This window comes from Manduca sexta, chromosome 6, assembly GCF_014839805.1.
Source record: "Manduca sexta isolate Smith_Timp_Sample1 chromosome 6, JHU_Msex_v1.0, whole genome shotgun sequence".
In the NCBI taxonomy this organism is placed as follows: Eukaryota; Metazoa; Arthropoda; class Insecta; order Lepidoptera; family Sphingidae; genus Manduca; species Manduca sexta.
The window spans coordinates 3,104,736-3,128,195 of NC_051120.1; the positions used below are offsets into that span (position 1 = coordinate 3,104,736).

The window sequence follows — 23,460 nt, forward strand, 5'->3', positions numbered from 1 at the left end:
CGCTCTATGTCGCGATAACAACGAATCTTGTCTCAACGAGTCTTCATTAAAATGTAATTAACACACACATTGCGCCTGCGCACCGGCCCCCATACCCTCTACACAAATCGACGCTTATTACGACAATATCAATAACTGTCATTGCGCCCAATCATTATAGTTTCGTCTCGTTTACGCGAACCACCATAATTACTGAGTCATTACCTGCGTCCCTCTCAGACTCATTAATCTGTACCATCGTGAGGAACAAGCGACTCTTTCCATTTCTTTCGCGCAAATCGACACTGCCGGCCGGAAAAACCGCAGCGACTCGCTCTATCCGTCCCTCTCTAACGCTCCGAATATGCGCCCGTAATGAAGCCGTACTTTGATTTTTTCTTTTTCCACTCTCATTAAACGATCCCATTTTCGAAATGACACGTAGAAAGTGTCTCAGTGAATTTTTGAAGACATACCCCCACCACGCGGCGCTGCGTCGGCGCGGGCGCATGTTTTTTCGAACGTAAAAAAAGAAAATAAGGCTCGCGGGAAAGAGAAGTTTAGTGGTGGCTTTTTATAGTCGTTGTCCCGGTGCGCTGGCGCACGGAAGTATCAAGCTTCAGGATCGAGCCTTAATCTCATTCTAATAAAAAGCTCACGCATAAATTGACGCGCTGTTATTAGTATTGAAATTTTATTAGTTTTTTTTTCGTGATGTTTTGAGGAAACTCGCTGTGAGGTTGTACCTTTGTTGATTATGTCGGACACGTGCTGTTTATGGTTATTTTTATTGTTGCATTATGACATTAATACTGTGAAGTTTTGTGTGAAGGGTTGTTTTCTTTATTGAGATATCATTAGGACTTGGACGTTCGTGTTGTGTGGTCGTGTTTTACTTACGTATTATTGACAATGGATTGATTTGATCGTGTGTTTAGTGATCGATTTATTTTTGAATTATTTCATTCTTCAATCAAAATGTTCTTAAGGTGAGTTTAGATATTATTGTTGTACTTTAATAATCCACTTAATTCTATTATTATTTTAAAACTGATTCTAATATTTTTGAAAAAATATTTGTAATTTTAATTATAAATTAAATACGTATGGTCGATAAGTTAAATGAATTTACTGTAATTTTTATTAATAGATTTAAAAGGATGTTTAATTAACTGGTCTATATACTCTACTGTTAGTATATAAAATATTTTATCAAATATAAAGCTAATAACAATATTATATGGCCTTGAAATTGAAATTAAACGTACTACGGCAAATTTTAAATGCCACTAATAATTATATGCAACCATGATACGAAATTAAAAGAAATAGAGTGATAGACAGTAAATCTTTCCATTTAAACATTACTTTAACATTAAATTTTACATTTAATATATCTATTCTTTTAATCTGCGATGCAAGTAACAGTTTACTTAAGGTAAATCATTTAACGTCTTAGTTGGAACGCAGTATTTTTTAGCGAATTGATAAATACATTAGGTTTTGTGCATCACCTAAAAATATTATCTCAAATATTTACCAATCTTATTTTAATGGCTTCAAACGTTTGGCTGTACGTTTAAACGATATATTCTAAAAGTAATGCATAAAAATGCGGTATCAAAGCATCCGTGCGTGAAGTAAAGAAGAAAATTAAGTCTGCTATTGAACTATGAGGACAGAGTTTCTTAAAAACACATGAATAGTGTATGATAATTTCATAACATTATACGGATGCACTATAACATTATATACCATACAATGATAGGTATATTTATTTAAGGTATATTGAAATATATTAAATTAAAAACTATGTCGATACAGGAACAGTATAGAGTGGGTATCACTATTAAAGCTAATTATGTTCGCAGCTATTATTTAGATAAATCAACATGATTTAACATTAAAGAAATAAAAAATAAATATTGTCAATAAGCAATGATCTTCATTTGAAGATTTTTCGTCATATTTCAAGACTTGGTTTAAATATTAAAATAAAATTAGCAATGAAATCTTTTTTATCGAGGCTTGATCGCGCAGATTACTTGAAGTTTAATATCAAAACCAATAATGGACATAATATAACAGTTAACAATTATAGACAGTAAGTAATAATCTTCTTTTGAAGATTTTTCGTCATATTTCAGGATTTAGTTTAAATACTATCATGAAATTAAACGTATAGTGTTTTTATAGATGATCGTACAGATTATTTAAAGTTTTGATATCAGAACCAATAATGGACATAATATAACAGCTATAAACAGTGACCCTGGCTTTAAATCTTATTTCAAACAATCGTTTATGCAGGTTTGCCACAATATATACTTTAGGATTAAATTCTCAAATCTATTTCATGTCTTTAAATAAAGGTAACTGAGTTGTTTTTGTTATATCGGGGCCTGATTATGTAAAACCTAAGCTATCTCTTAATTACCTAAGTAAATTTAAATAAACATCACCATATTTATTAAAATTTTCTAATAGGTTTCAACATAAAATATTTATTTGTTTCAATATAGTATTTTGTTTAAAAATACAGTATAGTCAAGAAACTAAATTTACTTAAAGTCATAAACACAGACATAGCCCTTTCTGTCCTACTATAATAACTTGTGGAATATCAACAAATAAATATTTCAGGCAAATATTTTTTTTTAGATCACAGGAATCAAACCCGTAGACCATCATTTGACGAACTATTACTCTCACACTACAAAGCCTCACAAATCAGTTAACGTACACATAGCCTTGGTATTACACACACGGTCGTGACGATTGTGTTCATATGTTTCGTATTTATTTCCTTATATAGTATATAATTCGTATCTAATGATAATTTCCTTGTAAAGTAAACGTGAGTGCGAAATATCACAGCTGAAATGTTATTTAGAACAAGTCTAAAGCTGCGACGTTTCATGACTCGTGTAATTCTTTTACTCATATTTAAATTTATAAATTATAGTCGGTTATTATTCTGATTATTCTTCTTAGATTACTGGCGACGAGCTTGATTTTGAAACTATTCCGCCAATGTCACGTTGTTACAAACAGATTTCTGAAGTACTACAGTTGAATGTCTTCATGTTGAAGACCTTTGTTAATGGGAGAAGATAGACTAAGGATTGATAGTTGTTGAGTGAGATTTTATCATCGGATTATAATTACAATAATTAAAATCAGATTAATTGCCCACTATGTATTAATTGTAAACCTATTCAAAACTGACTATTGAAAGAGCTATAACAATGGCAGGCAACCCATCAATAAAATATCGCAATCCAGAAAGAAGTCTATTTAAAATTGATAATATTATATGTTTACAAAAATATATAAAATTATCACTTATTCCGGAAAGAGTAAAATTTTAATTTAAATATAAAATTTTTCGTAAAACAATGCATGTACTACATACTCATAAAAAATAAAATTCCAAATATTCCTCAAAAAGGACACGTCATTTTGCAAGAAATAGTCCATTACAATGCCAAACGTATACATTGCTGGTAATTTACCTACTATGATGACTCCCTAACGTACTAAAAACGCAATCATCCTTAATTTATTGATTACGTGTGACGCACACATTATGTAAATAAATATAACGCGTATGCCGTGTATGTCTGTCTTAACTTCTTGCTGGTTTATTACACGATTATAAAAGACAGGCCGGCATAATTATGTCAACTGGACAATCATCTTTCCACGTCAATCTACACTAAATGAATCATATTTCACTATGAAGAGTGGTATTACTTTGCCGTTACGAAACATACTATGTAACTACCGCTTTTAAATATTATATCATTAAAATCCTAACTTAAAAAATCATATTTATGTGTTCTATCTATAACTTTAATTATTTTCTGAGGTTATAGCTCGTATAATTTCTAGTAACTGTAAAGTCTCATGTTTTAAGCTAAAAAGCGCAGTCGTAATTCAAACTCAGTTTTTAAATCCAAATTCATTAGACAAGGAGTTCAAATTTCGCTAGACATGATTTCAGCAATATTTAACCAACGCCACCAAACAACTAAGGCTACTAGAATCTCCAAAACAGCGAACTTTTACGACTCAAATCAAACGAACTAAATTGCTAAAAAAAACAATAAACATTTTGTTAATAAACAACCATACCCGAAATTAACAACTTATTTAAAATAAGTTTTTACTGCAACCCGAAAACCGTAAAAACAAACGTCTTATTACATTTTCAAATAGGGAATACATTAAATTTTCAAATATCGAACACTTAACAAAATATATTTAAATCGCAAAACACGGAAGACATAAAAATAATAAACATTTAATTACCACATTTCGATTTACGCCGCACACAGCCCCGGGAGTCGATGTATTACGGAAGAATTTTAACGCTTGAGTAATAGAACGTACCGTGAAGTGTTCGTCATTTCACGCACCGAGTATGTATGGAATGCGCTTTTTGTGACGAAACGTAAACGATTACTTATTACGGCTATACGTTGATGTGATCTTAGGAAAAAGTTTAAACTTTTAATCGTTTTTTAGGGTCCGTTACACATTCCACTGACGTACAGTTAATTAGGTGTTATAAATACCATAAATCAAGGCCTATATTACATTCTATATCTTTATGATATTAATCTAAATATTAATTTTTAAAACTTATTTTTCGTATCTAAACGTGTCCAATTTAATTGAGACCATAATTGATGGCACATTAAGTATTATCCAACATTCAAATACAATCAATAAACAAAGCAAACAGTGAAATCAATCAAATTACGAACGACAAAGCGCCAATCATCCTTTCCCACAATCATACTTAACGATGTAAGGAAAAAATCTAATCATTGAAACAAATAAAAGTTAACAGGTTATAAAAAGGACTGGCAGGCGAGATGAAAGCGGCGCGCCGAGCCGCCGAGATGCGCGGGCGCATGTTAACACGCTGCTGACGGAAAGACACTTCCTACGTGATTTTATAATGTTTTGGAACTATTACTTTATTGTTTTCCGATTTTAGGTGTTTTTAATTTGGCAATATTTAAAAAAAATGTCTCTAAATAACATAAATCTATTTTATTTTCTTGGTTAGTTTCGAACCTTTTTATACTTATTGATTGTCATAACTTGTCAGCTCTAAATACACATCTAACTTACCTTAGTAAAAGAGCATTAAAGAAACTACTGCGAATAAATAATAATATCATTCTTGTATTATATACTGTCTCACTGCCGGTCACGGGCCTCCTCTACTACTGAGAAGGATTAGACCATAGTCCACCACAATGGCCAAGTGCAGATTGATAGACTTCGCACACCCTTAAATTCCTATAGAGAACTTCTCAGATATGCAATATTCCCACGATGTTTTCCTTCACTATTACAGCAAGCGATAATTCACAAATACACACATTTTTTTTTTTTTAAATCAGCGGTGCCCGCCCTTTGATTTGAACCTGCGGACATTCGTCTCAGCAGTCCTTTCCACACGCAACAAGGCTATCCTCCATTGCAAATAAATAATAGCTATAAATAACATTCACAACAAACTGAAAATAATGACCATTTATCACTCGCATCAAAACCCAGAAAAAATATCCAAAAAAAAACCAACACGAAAAACAAAGACACCGCGAACAATTAACAAATCGATGCATCCGTCAGCGGCACTATTAAAATTATTCTAATACTAGATAATGCCGTCGACGGTACACCTGTCCGGAACAGAGCATCCGCGCATTGTCTATGAATCCTAGAAAATATTTCTATTTCGAGTATCGAACGTTTAATGTTAGTGCGATATCCTTAATGATCGCGATTGTTACTGTTTAGAAATCGATTTGCGAATAATTAACGCTATGGAAAATTAATTTATTGTCAATTTGAAAATGGAATTTGTTGGCTTTAGACTTCTAGGTTTTTTATCTATGGCGGGAATTTCATAGAGAATATTAATTTTGGTAACTATTGACATTAATTTTACATTTTATACAAACAATACGTCATTTTTCGTTTTAACCTTAATTTTAACAACTGACTTTTCAAGTAAGGACTCTTTTTCAACAACTCGCTGAATCTCTATTACACGGTTCTATTTGAATTTTTGATGTTGGATATTAAATAAAAATGTTCATGTTGGTAAGAATGAAAAAAAATATAATAAATCCCGCTTCCCCTTTTATTTATCTTTCGGGATTATTTTGTTTTAATTTGTTCAAAACATATAACACAGAACTTTATAATAATGGGCCAGCTAATTCTAATGAAAATTTGAAAGATTCTGGATCATAACAGTGAATCATTGTTTCTGGACCACATAGATCACTTACTACTACCCTACATCGAAGCCACAAAAGACCAAAATCCTAAACTACTTCACAAATTTACTACAAAATACCTTTTTTATCATCCAGATTCGAACCAACAAAGTCTACAAAAGGCGCAAGTAAGATGCGCAGAGATCTGATCAATGCAGAGATCTCTAACCTCCGCGACCTGCTGCCGCTCCCTCCTTCCACCAGGCAGAGGCTCTCGCAGCTCCAACTCATGGCACTCGTCTGCGTATATGTGAGGAAAATGAACTATTTCCAACAGGGTAAGTTATTAAGTTTTATATAGAAGTAATGGTAGTTCATCTGAATGCTAAAGTCGATTCTTAAACAACATTAGTAATTTCGGATATATTTAATGGACTTATTTATATTTATTTGGGATAAAAAACAATACAAAATTATATAAAAGTGAAATTACATATACATCGGAGATAATTGTAAAACTAACTATGTACATTATCCACCGTTTATATATTCATATTAACTGCTATTGGGAGCATGTGCACGCAGTTAAACAAAAAAAAATAAAAAAAAAACCGTTAAAATATTTGACTTGTTTTATTAAAGGAAATCCATCAATGTACTTAAAAAATAAATACTAGACGAAACGGTACATATAAATAGCTGAAAATGTCGCTTTGACTAAACCAAAATTAATAATTATCCGTAATATCATAAAGCGGATACAATTGACAATATAATTATTATTAATGAGTTCATAATACATCAGACAATGGTACGAACATTTAAATCAATCACTGACACTAAAGTTAATAAAACAATTTGCTTTACTAAATCAATTAAGTTCCTGCTCAGACTTATTTATTTGACCTGTACCCCTGATTTGTATCATAACCTTTCTCACATTAATGTTAAGGCATTTACATTAAATAATTCATTTATAACCGTCGATTGGGTGACACAACTAAAGATCGACGTGGGAGATATGGACATCTATTACGAGCCAATTTAAAACCCATAAATATACATGAACACGCTCAAACTTCAAAACGTTGTTGCAAAAAATATTTGCAAGGCAAATTAACCGTGATCTGGTATAAATTTGTATTAATAACTGAATATTTATTGGTATTGTAATTAAAATATGTATATCCGGATTGCATTTATGTTACAAGATAACTTACATCCTTATTAAAGTTAATCATTTGAGGGAAATATGCAAACGATGGAATAATTTGCTAGGTTATAGTCCTACCTCAAACAGAAGTCTTTTGTTGTGTTGTCTTATCATGGTTTTCAGGAACTTTGAAAGATTCGGGCACACTCCTGACACTTTTTTTAACATTTCTCGAGCGTCAACGGCCTTTCATTTCACAAGAATTGTAATTAGATTAAAAGACATCAATATAATATCTGTTATAAATCTAGTAAACTTATTAATTAAGTACTAATTATTGCACAATCTACACCATTGTCCTTATATTAATTATAAACTAAAAAAATATTCAACAAATCCATTTTTATATTCTAAACAATATTCTTCCAAAAAATTTGAAACTCCATTTAATAGCACACAATGGTAACATATTATCTTACGCAGCTTTGTGTAATCAAAAACTATCCTATTTTTATAGTACAGATATTCCAAAAATATTTCGCTCTTAATACTATGATCTTTCAGAATACATTGACAGACCTACATATGTACCTTTAGGGTTTTTTTTCTTAACTAATGATTCCATATATAGGGTTACAGTTTTGCATAATAACTAAGTTATATTTAGTTTTGGTTCGCATTGCGTGAGAAGGGGTCAGATCAATTTCTTCCCCGAAACATTTTTCCCTATCAGATATATGATTATACAAAATTATGGTACCCAGATGGACAACTATGAAAAACTTAACAGTAAATAAAATTACAAATTTCACTCACTGCAATAAAATATTACACTTAAGGGAATTCACACTAATGTCGACACACTTTAATGCTCAAATTAATGTTAACATAAAAATATTAATTGCAGCTGTTTACGTAAAAGACTGACAAAGTATTCATAAAAAAGGGTATATTTTTTTCAACTAGTATAATGTTTTTCTATGCATGTCATCTTTAATAAAAAAAAATGTTAAGTCCAAATGTTAATTAATGTTAATTTTAAGTCCAATAATTATAGTTGCTGTCTCAACGCCGCGTTTACTTGTATGCTCATTGAAACACTATTGAATATTAATTTTCACTCTGACGTCCCGGGTTCGAATCCCGGGTCGGAATGCAATTGGGTTTTTCTGATCAGCATCAACTGGAATATTGAAAAATGGCAATAGGCTCGTCCCCTATCTCATCATGGGATAGAACAGACATGGCGAAAACTGGATACCCTGGTTGCATCTTTCCCTACCCCTTAAGGGATGAAGGCGTTATGAGTCGTTATATTGTTAGTAATTATTGGCTTTATATAACGAAGCTTCATTTCTCGCACAAGTTTACTGAGTTCCTAAGTCCGATTCTTGGATCGAGAAACAATTGTTGCTATTGCGCATAACCATAACATTTCAAATCTTCAAGAACATATTTCAACACCCATTTATCATTTATCATATATAACGGTGTCTAGTATACTTCTATATCTCAAAGCCAGATCAAAACATTTTTGCTCGTCTTCATTTCCGTATAAGATTTTCCCTTGTTTCTCATGGACCGAATCTCGTCGCATCACGAGCGCCGTATCGAGCGATCTCATGCTCTCGAATTTTCAAAAACGTCTCCCAAAAAACTTTTTGTCAGCTCACCTTCAGTCACGAAAACGCGTATTAAGACGTTTAAATGCATTTAGTCCGCTATCTTATCATCGTATGCTATTACTTCACTCATAACTCCGTCTTTCTTTCTGTTTTAGTGTTTAAAAGTCACGATTTTAGCTATCAGTATCAAGAACAAGCGACACCCACACCTAATATCGGATTTTCAAAGGTATATTTAACTATTTTTACGATTGTTTTAACGTCAAAAACATAAAATAACATTTACATTGTATTTTCAGGCGATAAACGGATTTATGATGATGATGACACAGAATGGTAAACTATTGTACATATCGGAAAACGCTGCTGAGTATTTGGGACATTCAATGGTTTGTACCACATCGCTCATATTGAATGTCATGGCCGTCTCGATTTTTATTTATAAGATACTGTTTATTCGATACGAATCTAGATAAAAGATACGGCATTACAGTTAACTTCAGTTTCGTAATTGACAATTTAAAGTCAATTGCATTTCTAACCGCAATTTTAATTTTAGGAAGATTTGTTAATCCACGGCGACAGTGTATACGATATAATAGATAGACAAGACCATCAAACAGTTCAAATGGAGCTTAACAGGGGTGGAAACGGAGAGACTGAAAATGTACCAAAGAATAGACATTTTTTCTGCAGAATGAACGTGTCAAGAAATGCACGCAGACAAATGAGGTTCGGCGATCAAAAAGTAAGCGTTCAAATCTATCCTTTGTTGCAATTCAATAAGTGTCTATTTAGTTTTTGCATTTTATCATAAACACATTCATGATATTGGTTTTAATAAACTTGTCATATTTGATTTTAAAATGAAATGCTATTTCGTTTTTTAATGTCATCTAGTTAAATTTGGAACGTGTAAAAAATAATTAAACGATATTCGGTGACGATGCAACTGCAACGAACACAATGCAATAAATTGAGATCCAAAATTGGTATATTGAAAACATCTTTTTTTTCAATAGACCTTTTCGTTGACAATCTTTTGCCAGTTTCACTACTTACGAATATTTTTATTTTTTCATTCGTTCTTTTTCTTATTTGCTGTCTGCTAGGTATCAGAAATTTCAGCGAAAATCATGTGGCATTTTTGATTTGCTACAGTTTTTATCAAACTAGTTCCCAATACTTGTAGAGAAGTTAGGCGACTTTGAAATGGCATTCAACTTATCAAACCCCACAACTTCAGACTGTAAGTGGAGTTGGCGTGACTGTCGACTAACGCAAGATAATTACCCGTCGCCAGTCGACACAATTATGCTGCCCTCTTTGAACTCCTCGATAACTTACTAATTTCATAAATGGGGATTGGTTCCAAACTACTGCCAATTTTAATAGTATTTAAGACTTTGTCTCTATTCTTTATCACCATTAACCTAATCAATCTCATGTTTAACGCATAAATTAGTTACTGATTAGGAATTAGATCAATAGCTTGTACGATGACAACTAACAATAGATCTTTCACAGGTGGTGTTGGTGCGTGGTCACTACGTCTCATACCTGCCGCTATGCAGCCGCAACGAGCCGGTGTTCCTGGCGCTGTGCACGCCGCTCGCCATGCCCGAGACGCGCGAGTGCGTCGTGCACGGCGCTACCAACGTTTTCACCACCGTACACGCCATGGACATGAAGATACTGCACATTGATGCAAAGTAAGTATCATTACCATCAGGTGCAGTGGAGTCACTTGGCCGTGCATATATATAAATAACAATACACTGATGACTTACAGCCAAGAATCCTGTCCTCTGACGTTGTAGGCTATGAAACAGTTCTATCTATATTGACGTAGTTCTAAGAATTTTATGCCAGAATGAATATGATCAGAAATCATAGTATAGGTTTCATCTGGTGAGATAATGGAAACATTCGTAACGTTTAGTAAGACAAATCAACTCCACAAATTAGTTGTTGTGTCGCGTTAGTTGATATTACAATAATTGTTATTCTAAAAAAATGTGAATACCACTGTAGTCTTAGATCGTTTCAATTATCTTTTTTTTATGGATAAAATATTATTATTCATTTTTGAGAGTTTTTTGGCCTCCGTAACATTAACAAGCCAACGGCCCAACGGAAGACCAGCGCTGGCTTGACTGCCAGCATAATAACTGAGAGCCTTCTTTGTAACAAACATAATTTTAATTACTTTTTGTCTGTTTTGTTTGCTTGTTTATATCTTGGGTTTGTTGCAAAATTTCTTTCGCTCTTTCTTGCATCAATCAAACAATTTTGTCTGATTTGTTTGCTTGTAATATGTATGTGTATTGTATTTGTTGCAATATTTCTTTCTTTCTTCATCAATCAAACAAATCTTGAACCAAACTATCAGTTTTCAATCAGAAAATGATCAAGAATTCTCTTCACTCTGTTTGTGATATTGACGGGTTCCGATACAGGTCAAAGTGCACTCCGAAACTAGGTCGTGAGCGAACCGAACTACATTTAAGCGCAAACCTAGTTGTGGTTCCAAGCTCGTCAAACTATCGTTTACTTCATTCCAAATATTTAATGCTCAGCTATTGATTTATTGATTTTGTAAACTTCTAATGTTATTTAACTTAGCAAACCTGAGTATACTTACAGGTAAAGAACTTAGGTTTGTCGTGATTTCGGATTTCCGTCACAAAGTATAACAGAAAGAAGATACAAATTTCAATCCTCTGTAACTTGTACGTTTTCTAATTGGAGAGCATAAAGGTGTGATTTCCCATCCTGGGAAACGTATTCAGAAGCTTATTTGTTAAAGAACCTAAATACGCATTTATTGAACATAAATTAAATTTTATCAAAGATAGCTTTGGCCTTCGTATTCACCTTCGTGGAAAAAGTTTCCAAGAAACGTAGCATATAACACTCAGGAGTAAATACTTCCTAATATTTTTTTTCAAAATCGGTCTAGTAGTTCCTGAGATTACCGTGTTTAAACAAACAAACTCTACAGCTACTTTATATATTACTATAAATTTTAGAACGTAAAAATAATTACATTTTAGTTATTTAAGCCCCAAGTGGAACAAATATTTAATTGTTCAGAGTGCACAAATTTCCGCTACTGATTCGACATTTGTCAATTAACCATTCGCTTAACTGTCAACTGATAAGCGGCTGCCAACAGCCATTTGAGAGCGACTTTAATGGCAATTGAATAAAGTATATTTTTGTTAGGCATTTTTTACGGCTGGACAATATATGGGTATAATCAAATTCGACTTTTTCAACGAAGCTTTCAGAAAAATGAATATCAAAAATATCAATACTTTTACCTAATTATCACATTCATCGATTTCGGATTCATATGATACAAAAACAGCCCAATTTTTAAGAAATATTTTTACTTATTTACAATAATATAAAAAAAAAGAACAAAATTTTTAAATATTGTTTTGTTTCAGTGGCGAATGGTATTTGGGTTGGAAGAAATCAGAATTAACAGATGTATCATGGTATCAGTTAATGCATTGGGATAGTTTACGAGAAGCACAAAACAAACATAGATTAAGTGAGTACATTTTTCAAGTTCAACCTAACACTTTACATTAGTAATATTTCAAAGTACCAAGTTTAAAATTCCTAAAATTCACTTATCTGATCATACGAATGCAAAAAAATGAAGTGAGTATATTTAAATAAATTTTATTAGTAAGTAATTTAAATACTCGTTTTTTTTTTTGTAATTACCACTATTAAAATAATTTCAATATGCATTACTTTTTATAATTAGCATGATTTCAATATTATTAATTATACATAACAGGGTAACGGAAGAATTTTGTTACAGTAACGCAATCGGAGCAGGACAAATGTTGTATACTATTAGTGAAATTGCAGCAACGCAGCGGTCAATTTCTATGGGTACACGTCGTGCTACAAGTGAAGGATGCGGCTGACACGCCGAGACAGTTTATCGTCGCCACAAACCAAATATTAAGGTAAGTTATACCGACAACTTCTCAGCGTTAAAGTTGCAAACGTATGTAATCTATTCACTCTACACGTAGCACTTAGAGGTTGAAAACGTTTTTATTCTATTCTCTTTACACATTTGTTCTTATGTATTCGTTAGCTGTGACTTTATGATTTGCTGGTAGTAGGATATATTTTAAATCCGCCCGGATAGCGACCACCGTACACAATGTGTTAAAACCCACCGTAGCAGCCCACGCTTATGTATTCGTTTGCTTTGATCATGTGACTTTATGTTTTGCTGGTGGTAAGATATATTTTAACCCCTGAAGCATCGGAATGTTAAGGGTTAAATCCGGATAGGGACTCCCGTACACAAGGTATTAAAACTTACCATAGCTGCCCACGTAAGAGTAGCATTCCGGGATCAGCATGTGTATATCCGGTCCCAACAGGCCGGCATAATTGTGTCGACTGTCGAGGGGTAATCATCTCTCGTCAGTCGACATTCTATTGGACTCCACTCCACTTATCATCAGGTGCAGTGACTTTACTTTGCTGTGCCCCTATAAAAAAAGAGACTTCTTGCTAGGATGTGTTATTTTCGACCTTTGAAAGACGGGCTTCAGTAATAAAGCACGCCGCCAAGAAGAAGATTAACGGATTATTTTCTTTTCTATTTGTCAACATTTGTAGAAAAGCGTCCTGTTGCAAGCTCCTAGACTTATTTTTGTACAGACTTCTAGGTTTGCTTGAAGTAGCCTTTTATATTCCATAGATAGTCGAGGCACGATAATATAGATTAAACTATGGTTTGAACATCGCTCGTTAACACGAACAAAATTATTCTATGTCAAAACAGACCTTTAAGGAAAACAAATAAATAATGATTCGATATTCTCGTTTAGAAAACACAATTTTCACTATTCGTTATTTTTTTTAACTCTCCATCTAAAGATTATATTATTGCTGTAGACAAAATTGTCTTCTTCATTACTCTGGCACATATTGTAAACGTCGAATATTGTCATGTTCACAATTGAAATGTTATTACGATTCTTGTTACTGAACATGTCCTTGAAAACTATGTTACTGTTATTTGTAGTAAAAACAACATATGTGATAATTAATGGTAACTTACGATAAATATTTTTGTTTTTCAAACTTCCTATTTATTCATACTTCTACACTACGTCATGTCATTGCGATTCAAACAACTCTTTAAATAATAAGAACTATACTAACTACAGTTAGTATAAAAGTGTATCGATGGTTGGCGGGATAATTGACATAAGTGATTATTATTTTTTTAATAATTGTTTCATAAAACTGAGAATAAAGAAAATGTGTTAATTCCAAATTTGATAAAACTAACCGTCGATAAGTCATCGTACACAAGGTTTTAAAACCCGCCATAGTATCCCACGTAAATGCGTCGCATTCCTGGATCAGCCTTTTTATATCCGGTTTCAACCGGCCGGCATAATTGTGTCGACTGCCGAGGGGTAATCATCTCTCGTCAGTCGACATTCTATAGGACCCCACTCCACTTACCATCAGGTACAATGGGGTCACTATGCCATGACCATTAAAAAAAATAATAACCCCCGATATTGTATTTTGATTTGCTTACACTAGTAAAGACTACCAAGCGGATTGAGCCAAAAGAAAAAGCTACTTATTCAAAAATATTCATAGAGAATATTGTACTAATCGCCTTTCTCCAAAATTCTAACACTTAAATTCTTCTCCAGTGAAGAAGAAGCATCAATAATGCTCGCAAATTCCTGGCTTTACCAATACTACGGGTACCAGAACCAACCTTGTGGCATGTTAGACCCGCGGTGTCAGAAGTTCTTCAGACGAGACCAGTGCTACCCCGACTACCAAGAGTACCCGTACATCGAGAACCAGGAGGTAGAGTACCCGGGGTACCACGTGTCGTCGTATGTTCACAAAGTGGATGAATATGGATGTGAGAGAGTATATACGGATAGAGGACCTGTTGATTACTCCACGCATTCACCTCAGTCGACTATTAGTGAAGAAAGGTAATATTTTAATTTTATGTTTAAATTTTTTTAGGTATTGAGAGCTAATTTTTTTATATTTTTTTATTTGATACACCATAAACAAATTGCAATAAATATATAAGCAAAATGCCATTAACATTTCTCATAATTTGTCTCTAAATTTATTGTAAGTCGCACGTATCAAATCTTCCCAAATATTATATAGATATACAGAATATTATGGATAAAACTTATCATAATTTAACTTAAGTAAAAAACGATATCACACTTTTGTTTACGTCAAAACTGCGCTCGCGTTCCACACGTATCAAAACGAATTAACAACATTACGTAAAAAACACTATAATAACTAAAGTAAATAAAGTGCTAATAAAATTTACAACAAAATCAAAATGGCTGACAAAACAAATATGCTCCAAGGTCGAACAATTTGCAGCCGTCATGGACCATGGCCTGGGGAACATAAATAAGAAAATCACCCTGTCCGTCTGTCTGTCTGTCCGTGTAATTTGACACCTTTCATTACCATATTTATTGTGAACCCGCCATTACAAAGTTTTATTTACCGTTCGAAAACTCTAAAATACTAATACTTTAATACAAAAAGGTTCTTCCACGACAGCATGCACACAAATCAAATATGAAGTCTTCGAAAAGGGCTTAAGTGAAAATATAATGTTACGTCCAATATATTGACTTGTACGGTTATCGATTATGAAACGTCATTTCTAATTATAACTATATTAGTATATGTTTTGAGTTCAATTTAGTTCAAAATTGAATTGTCAACGAAACAATATACTTCACGGCATGCCAGTCAACGAAGTATACCAATGTTCTCTAATAATACTTACATTCTGATGTGTTACGGTACATCAAGCAGCAAGCGCAGCGTTAGACATCCACCTGCAAGGTGGACAGACGATTTGATAAAGGTCGAGAGAACACATTGGATGTAGGCCGATTTATACAGGTCCGTCTAGAAATCTTCAGGGGCGGCCTATGTATGTTTAGCAGTGGGCGTTATGTGGCTGATGATGATGGATTGTTACATGACGCAGGCGGTTTTCTACAACAAAAATAAAAATATAACAAAAACCACACACAGTTAACAATACTAGGCATACGACGAATTTTTTCCATTACATGTTGTAGAACAGTTACTAGTTTATATTAAACCAGCTTCGAGTAACATAGCAAAATATCCAACAAAAGAGAGCCACCGATCGATTTGTGATGATAAAATATTAACGCAGCAATCAGTAAACATTGCTACTATTTCTAGAATTGTACCGTTCTTGTTTAAGTTATTGTAAAAATCAATAGAACTACTTATAAAGAGTTTAACTATACCGTAAAAAAATTGGTTGATTTACGTTCGAAAAGTATAATTTATTAATAACGAGCTTTTGCTCGCGGCTTCGCCCGCGTGAAGAAGGTTTTTGGGGATAAAGTCCCGCTATATATTTTCCTGAGATGAAAAGTATAACCTTTCCAGGGTCTTAAATTACCTCCATACCAAATTTCATAAAAATCTGTTTAGTAGATTTTGAGAAAATCGATAACATACACACAGACAGAAAAGGGCATATTGTTTTATAATATATATAGATTATAATGTCTTGGTAGCGTAGTTATATGACGGCACGACTGCAATGCTGATGTCTTGGGTTCGATCCCGGGGAAATTGATATTAGGTTTGTCTAGTCTGTATCAGCCTAAAATCTAGAATTTATGCTTGGCAATAGGCTTATCTCCTATCATATTGGGACGGAATACGCACGGTAACATGTGGGTGCACTATTTGCACCTCACCCTTTAGTAATTAAAGCGTGGGTGTATAACAATACTTCAAACACTAGGCATTATTTATACCTATCCAACTCACATACGTCGGAATAAAATAGACGATTGTCAACAAACATCTAATTACCATGACCATTAATCAACTGTTCCAACGAAAACTAATGAAATGTAACGAGACTTCGTGGTGGCGTATGATTCAACTGACGCGTGCTAACTCCACAATAATAGATGGATACACGAAGAGTGTAATTAATTAAACTTAATTACAGCTCGTTATAAATCAAATTGGAGATAATTAATACTTATGTGATTGATGTAAAATGATTTTATTTGTTATCATAAATCCTTTTTTGTGTACAGCTCTTGTTTCTTCTTTAATATGCAAGGCATAAATTTCAATTTTCTTTGCCAATTGATATATTTAAAATTCTCGGGTAGCTAATACACGAACATTAATTCTAAATATGATTTTACCTAGTAGATGTAAGGATTAGTCGATTACCGACCCTAATGTAATTAAAATAAGATACTTTTGTCCTCAGATCTCCACATCATTACGATCCATCTCCGGATATAATAGTGAACAGCAACATGTATATGTACCCTCAGCATGGGAAGAGGGAGTACTACGAACAGTATCCTAGAACTAATTACCATATGCCGGAACCGTGCACTAGTACTGTTGTCGATGGTAATGACATTTATTTTATTATTGAAAATTTAAGAGGATAATTCGATTTTAACGCTTTAGTCAATTATATGTTTTTAGAATCTGAATTTTAGATTACCGTATAAATAATATACTTAAGTTGGCAGATACATACAGTTCTATTAAGTACATATATCATATTAAGCTTTAGTCTTCGCCGTTTATTTGTTATCTTAATTAATTATTAAATATGAACTAGTTTAGGTTTAATTACGAATAATTTGACATGTGCGAAAACTTACCCAACTACTTCCCACAGGTATGGAGTACCCAAGCCCTAAACGCATGAGGATAGCTCCACCACCCCTCACCCTGGAGGATGATGGCATGGATCGGTGGAATCCCAGCCCACCATGGTCAGACACCACCCTCAAACTCCCAGACTATGGCCAAAGGTTCACGTACAACCACATAGTACCCATGCCGCCGGGAGAACGAGCTATGGTCACCTAATTACGTACAAATTTTTAAGTTTAGTACGGCTATAGCCGAATCACAAATTAATGTAAGGGAATTAAATCCGTCCAAATTAGTTTTAAGATTCAGTCCCGATTATTGGGGATTTCTTTCTATATTGTGTATGGAAAAACAATATGATTTAATGGCAACCGTCTAGAGGAGCTGACGCATTTTATGTATACTTAAAGGTATCGTAATATATTTATACGGCCGTGTAAAAAAACAGTGGATATTTTTGTAATTATTTGTTTGTCATATAAAAAAAATTTAAAGGCAAAATGTGCATGACGCACTATCGAGTGCTTTAACTACAAAAAATGTTACAGATATAAACTATATTTTATATAAAAAAAACCGTTAATATTGTTATTCTTACCTTTCACTATGAATCACAACTTTAAAAAATTATTCCGTTACTAAAATAACAAAACATGATACTACCGAATTATGTTTAAGATTTTTTCTTCCTATTTAAATGCATTTATTTATTTCGCTATTAGTTCCCGTTTATAACAGTGTTATAAGTAAGAAAATTAACAGTATTTTATTTTTTAAGTTTTATATTAAGTTTACATTTATTCAAAAATATTTTACAATCGATTTCGAAAATGGACTCTAATATTATGTTTTAAGTATCCACTATATTGTTGTGTATATAAATTTGTTAAGTTAGCAAAAATAAGAACTGTACCGTCCAAATAATTGTGCATTCCAAAGGAACAAGCAGTTTATAATACACTTCTGTAAATATTTACTTTAAGAATATCTTAGTGGCATTGATGTACATAATAATTATATACTTTAAGTTATGTAAAAACAAATTTAAAAATCAATGAAATAAATAAACCTTTGTGTTTTATTTGTTGTTTATACATTTCCATACACATTCGTTCCCATACATATTTTCTTAAACTCATTCATAAACCTTTATTACATGATACAAATTTCTCATTACCCTCCCCACAAATTTAAATGACTCTAAAACATTACAACTTTGACCTACTAAGCCTATTCACTGACACGTTTACGTTATTAATAATATATAATAATATTTGCCCTATATTATATACTGTGCTACTGCTGAGCACGGGCCTCCTCTACCACTGAGGGGGATTATAACTTAGTTCACCATGCTAGCCTGGTGCGGATTGGTAGACTTCACAAACCCACAAAATTCCTCTAGAGAACTTCTCAGGTATGCATCGTCAAACGTATAAGTTATTTCTACGAAATATGTAGCGTCTTAAAATAATGAATAATTTACCATTACGAGGCAAAAATAGACGTTCTTATCAATAGCAAATCCGCAGTGCGTTACACGTTACACAAGGTTTGAAAACTGGCACAAGATCGAGGCGGTCTGCGCCAAATGATATATGCCAAGATAATATTTCACATTTTAAGGCCACATTGAAACTGAAGAGGATGGTAAAATATCATCTACAATAATAGAAATACAACCATGTTTTTTCCCTATAACGTTTCTGTTTTTAGTTGTAATGAAATTTTTATATTTATTTAATTTATATCAACCCATTTTGATAATTGTTTGAGTTAGACATTTTTGAAAGTATGCTCCTTATGTTGATATTTACTTATTCAGCTTACTAAAAAAATATCGTATAGATATGACTATATTGTAACATTTAAAATGTTCAATATGACACTCGTTATGTAATCCCAAGGTTTAGGAAGCCTTATTTTACTATTACGTCTTAATGTAGGTAATGAGTTTTTTACAATAGTTTTTGTCTCATTATCTATTTATTTTCAACATACTTTAATATCAGAATTCATAGCAAATTATAATAACTAAGTCAGTATGCATACAGCATTAAGTACCAGAATACTGTTTTAAGTACAACTTAGGGTCATCTTGAACGCTCTTTAAAATCATTTCAAACAATCTTATTTATATTTATTGGCATTTGAAACAATTTAAAGGTCTACCTAACCCATTATTAGACTCTCGTAATAGTTCTATTACACAAAATATTAAATCTATCTTTACTAGTTACAGAAAACATCATTTTAAGAAATCTTGTTTAAAACATAAGTAAGCCGGCTAGACTGGGGTAGAACTGTAACTGAAAACTCAGTTGAAGTACTATTTTCCTGACTTTTTTTTGTCATTACCATGTTTAACAAATATAACAATTTCAATTTTGTCAATCCTCATTCCTAATTCTCCAAAATCAAAACCCTCATAGTTTTCGTAGTGTAAGTCTTTGTTTGACGGTCATTACCATCGAGAAAGCCACATGCTCATTACTCTCCTCCTAAATAAATACCGCATCAGATCACAACTTGAAACAGTCGATTTCGTCACCCCAATAATTACTTTGTAATAAACACATATCATTGTAAGTCACGTCTTTACAAGTACCGCTATACACTCAATTCTCACAATTAAATTCCTGCGAAGGACATTTTCTTTTACTTAATTACATAATACATATATGTTAATATGATGTCTTTAATCCCACCCATTAACTGATACCGCTGTACTATTGCGCAAGTTTCACGAATTATTTAAATGTCTAATGCGTACAATTTGCATTTAGAAACAAGAGACTAACTCCTTAATAGATGTAGCCAACATCCGTTCTAAGAAAACCCCCGCTGTGGTGTAATAGGCCCCGGTTGTTGTTCATTTCTGAGGAGTGGGGGGGCGGTGTGGGGATCAAGTTTTATTGGTGGCGCTATGCCTGTCAATCAGGAAAAAGCTAAGCGCAGTGATATGTGGTGCAAGTTATAAGATCATTACCATCGGCTTACATGGATTAAGATGTGATAGGGTTGGCACAACCGTATTGTTTGAAATCCCAAAATATATAGTAAAGAAACTTTGATAACGTTAAATTTGCCTTGAAATTATTCAAAAAATTCCACTTCCATTAAGTTCGTCCAAACATTTCTCCATTGATGCTATCCATTCCGCTACTCTCTCACAACTTGCGCCCAAAAAGCTCTGACAATAGTTTGATCCATTGTTATTTCAATCTTGTCTGCCTGACTGTGAGTATAATGAATTATGGATGTCTAGGACATACGTGATATATCCCATCCTACGACTCAACCTGGATTACTAACAGGCACAGAAAATTAGGCTTAAAGGCAACTTCATACAACTTTAGAAGAAAATTGGGTGAATTTGTCTTGTAGATGTATTGTCATTTTACTTATGGTAATGATGGTGAATGATAATAAATGCTAAAATTGTGTACCGTGTCGTATGATAGGATTATAATTAGAATAAATTATGTGGATTGCGTTCTATCATAAAGATCACCGTTTGTTTTTCTTGAAGCTTTAAAAAAGCTCAAATGTTATGACTACTGAATTTGACTAAAGCGATTTTCATTTAGAGGAGCGACGGTTTAGGTCTTAAATTTTTATACTATATCTGAAAATATGTTGGTTCTATTATTGTTTTAACAATATATCTAAACACCAATAATAATATACCTACCTTAGTTTTCAATGATTTAAGGCTTTAACAATCAATAATTTTTTTGATATATATTTCATATTACATTCTATTTCCAAAATTTTTTTACATCTCTCTTCCTTAGTCAAAAATCCAGTACACAATTCTTAATTTTTTTATTTCTTTTAAATTCTCGTTATGTATCGTAACAAGATTCCAAAATAATTAATGATAAAATACACAATACAAAAAATATTTTTATCAATGAGAAAACCAGATTTTTACAACGCATATATGAGAAAACATACTGATATCCGGTTATTTCCCCTATTGCAAGAATTGCAGATTTAGATGTGCATCACGTATCAAGTAAAGTAGAGGAGAAAGCAGAGTAAATTTTGAAATTCAAATGGGAAAAGTTGTGCTCTGTTATACCTGTAAATTAGTTTGTTTAAATCAAACAGATGCGGAATTCACTTGTCATCGCACAAAACACAGTAGTTATATATAAATATAGTCTATTTTTAAATGACAGATTTTCACATCAGTATTCTGCGATTCTTAAAAAATAAAAAGATTTTACAGTTGTTTTTCATTTTACTAACATTTCAAAGTAACCCAGTCTTTTTAGGCGTCACCCCTTGCTATTTAGACATGAAATTATAAAGTTAATTCTTCCCCAACAACAAAGAAACAAAAATACCCCAAATAGTACCCAAAATGGTAGCTATGTCACGAATCAAAACTCAAACACTTATTAATTACTTCCACACACCACAATCCCATTCCTGAACGGTGACAAACAATCAATTAGTACAAAGAAAACAATCCAGGTTCGTTATTGCATAAAACATAATGACGCTCCGGTGGCAAAGTGTTTCGCATTAGCTCAACTCGTTAGTAGAAAACAAATTAATATATTATACCTCATAAAGAGCGTCCGATCACATTGTCCGTGGGAAGAACACTTCGCTAATTTATTTAAGCAGACCGTAAACATTTCAGATGCGCGACGTTGGTAATGCAAATGTACGCTTTGATTTGATGTTTGAAGATTGCATCGAGAATTTTTATAGAAGCCCAAAATGCTGGTGTGGTTTTGTGTGATGGTGTGTTCATATATTTGTGTGACGGTCGTCTGACTGGTAGTATGTTATGAATTATGATTGTAAACAATTGTTGTCATAGAAAATTAGATAACCATTCCTGGCCGAAGAACCTGAGGCAGACCGAAAACGAGGGGGAAGGATTTAGTGCTAGGGAATATGGGAGAGCGTAAGGTTTCTGTAGATGACATTATGAATAGAGCGAACCACTATGTGGGATCCATAGCTTGGAAGAGAGAGAAAGAGAGAACTTTAAATGATTTTCAAACAACAAAATAAATATCAATATTCTACAACAAAGTGATAACAGTCTTGAAAAATCTACTATTTCAATATATGGTTTGGAAAATGTAAGAAATAAATTGACCTATCTTTTAGAGTCTGCTTCATGTCTACATTTAGAGGCCAACAAAACTCCAGAAACGATAGAAACGAAGCGTCCAATTTCCTGAACAAAGAATTAGCTAATGAAGAATCATAACTATACGCGGCTGTGTGTATCGAATTTAAAAAAAATATATACTAAGACCTTTTATCCCCCCGGAGGTGTAAGCAGAGGCGCAATTGCTGCACTTACTTTCCGCCGCGTGCATTCCGTTCCATGATGTGATGGGGGCGACCCTTCGTCATATCGAGCGCACATTCCAGATTCCGAACTGATACTAAGCTGAAAACCCAATGTCATTTTATCCAACCCAGGGATCAAACCCAAGACCTCAGCACTGCAGTCGTACCGTAATATAACTACACTAATGAGGCAGTCGATACAACTGAATTAATAATAATTATTACTCCGATCTATATGAAAATTTCGATGATATATGAAGTCTTTCAGACCCCGCTAGCTAGCGCAGTAAACTATGACCTAAACTTTTTTTTATTTATTTTTATTGCTTTGAATTACGAGATGAGCTTGCCATTCGCTTGATGGTAAACGATACGACCGCCC

At 33.1% G+C, this 23,460-nt stretch overlaps 1 protein-coding gene across 1 annotated transcript; it reads left to right on the forward strand.

The window, feature by feature from the left end:
• Nucleotides 1-565: 565 nt before the first annotated feature.
• On the forward strand, nucleotides 566-18,821 carry LOC115452910 (neuronal PAS domain-containing protein 4). Its single transcript, XM_037447490.1, has 11 exons — nucleotides 566-968; nucleotides 6,381-6,562; nucleotides 9,158-9,231; nucleotides 9,302-9,391; nucleotides 9,562-9,750; nucleotides 10,530-10,714; nucleotides 12,458-12,564; nucleotides 12,844-12,994; nucleotides 14,723-15,019; nucleotides 17,350-17,498; nucleotides 17,776-18,821. Exons 1-11 carry the CDS (start codon nucleotides 958-960, stop codon nucleotides 17,967-17,969), a joined length of 1,629 nt encoding a protein of 542 aa, XP_037303387.1. The 5' UTR covers nucleotides 566-957; the 3' UTR covers nucleotides 17,970-18,821.
• Nucleotides 18,822-23,460: the final 4,639 nt, after the last annotated feature.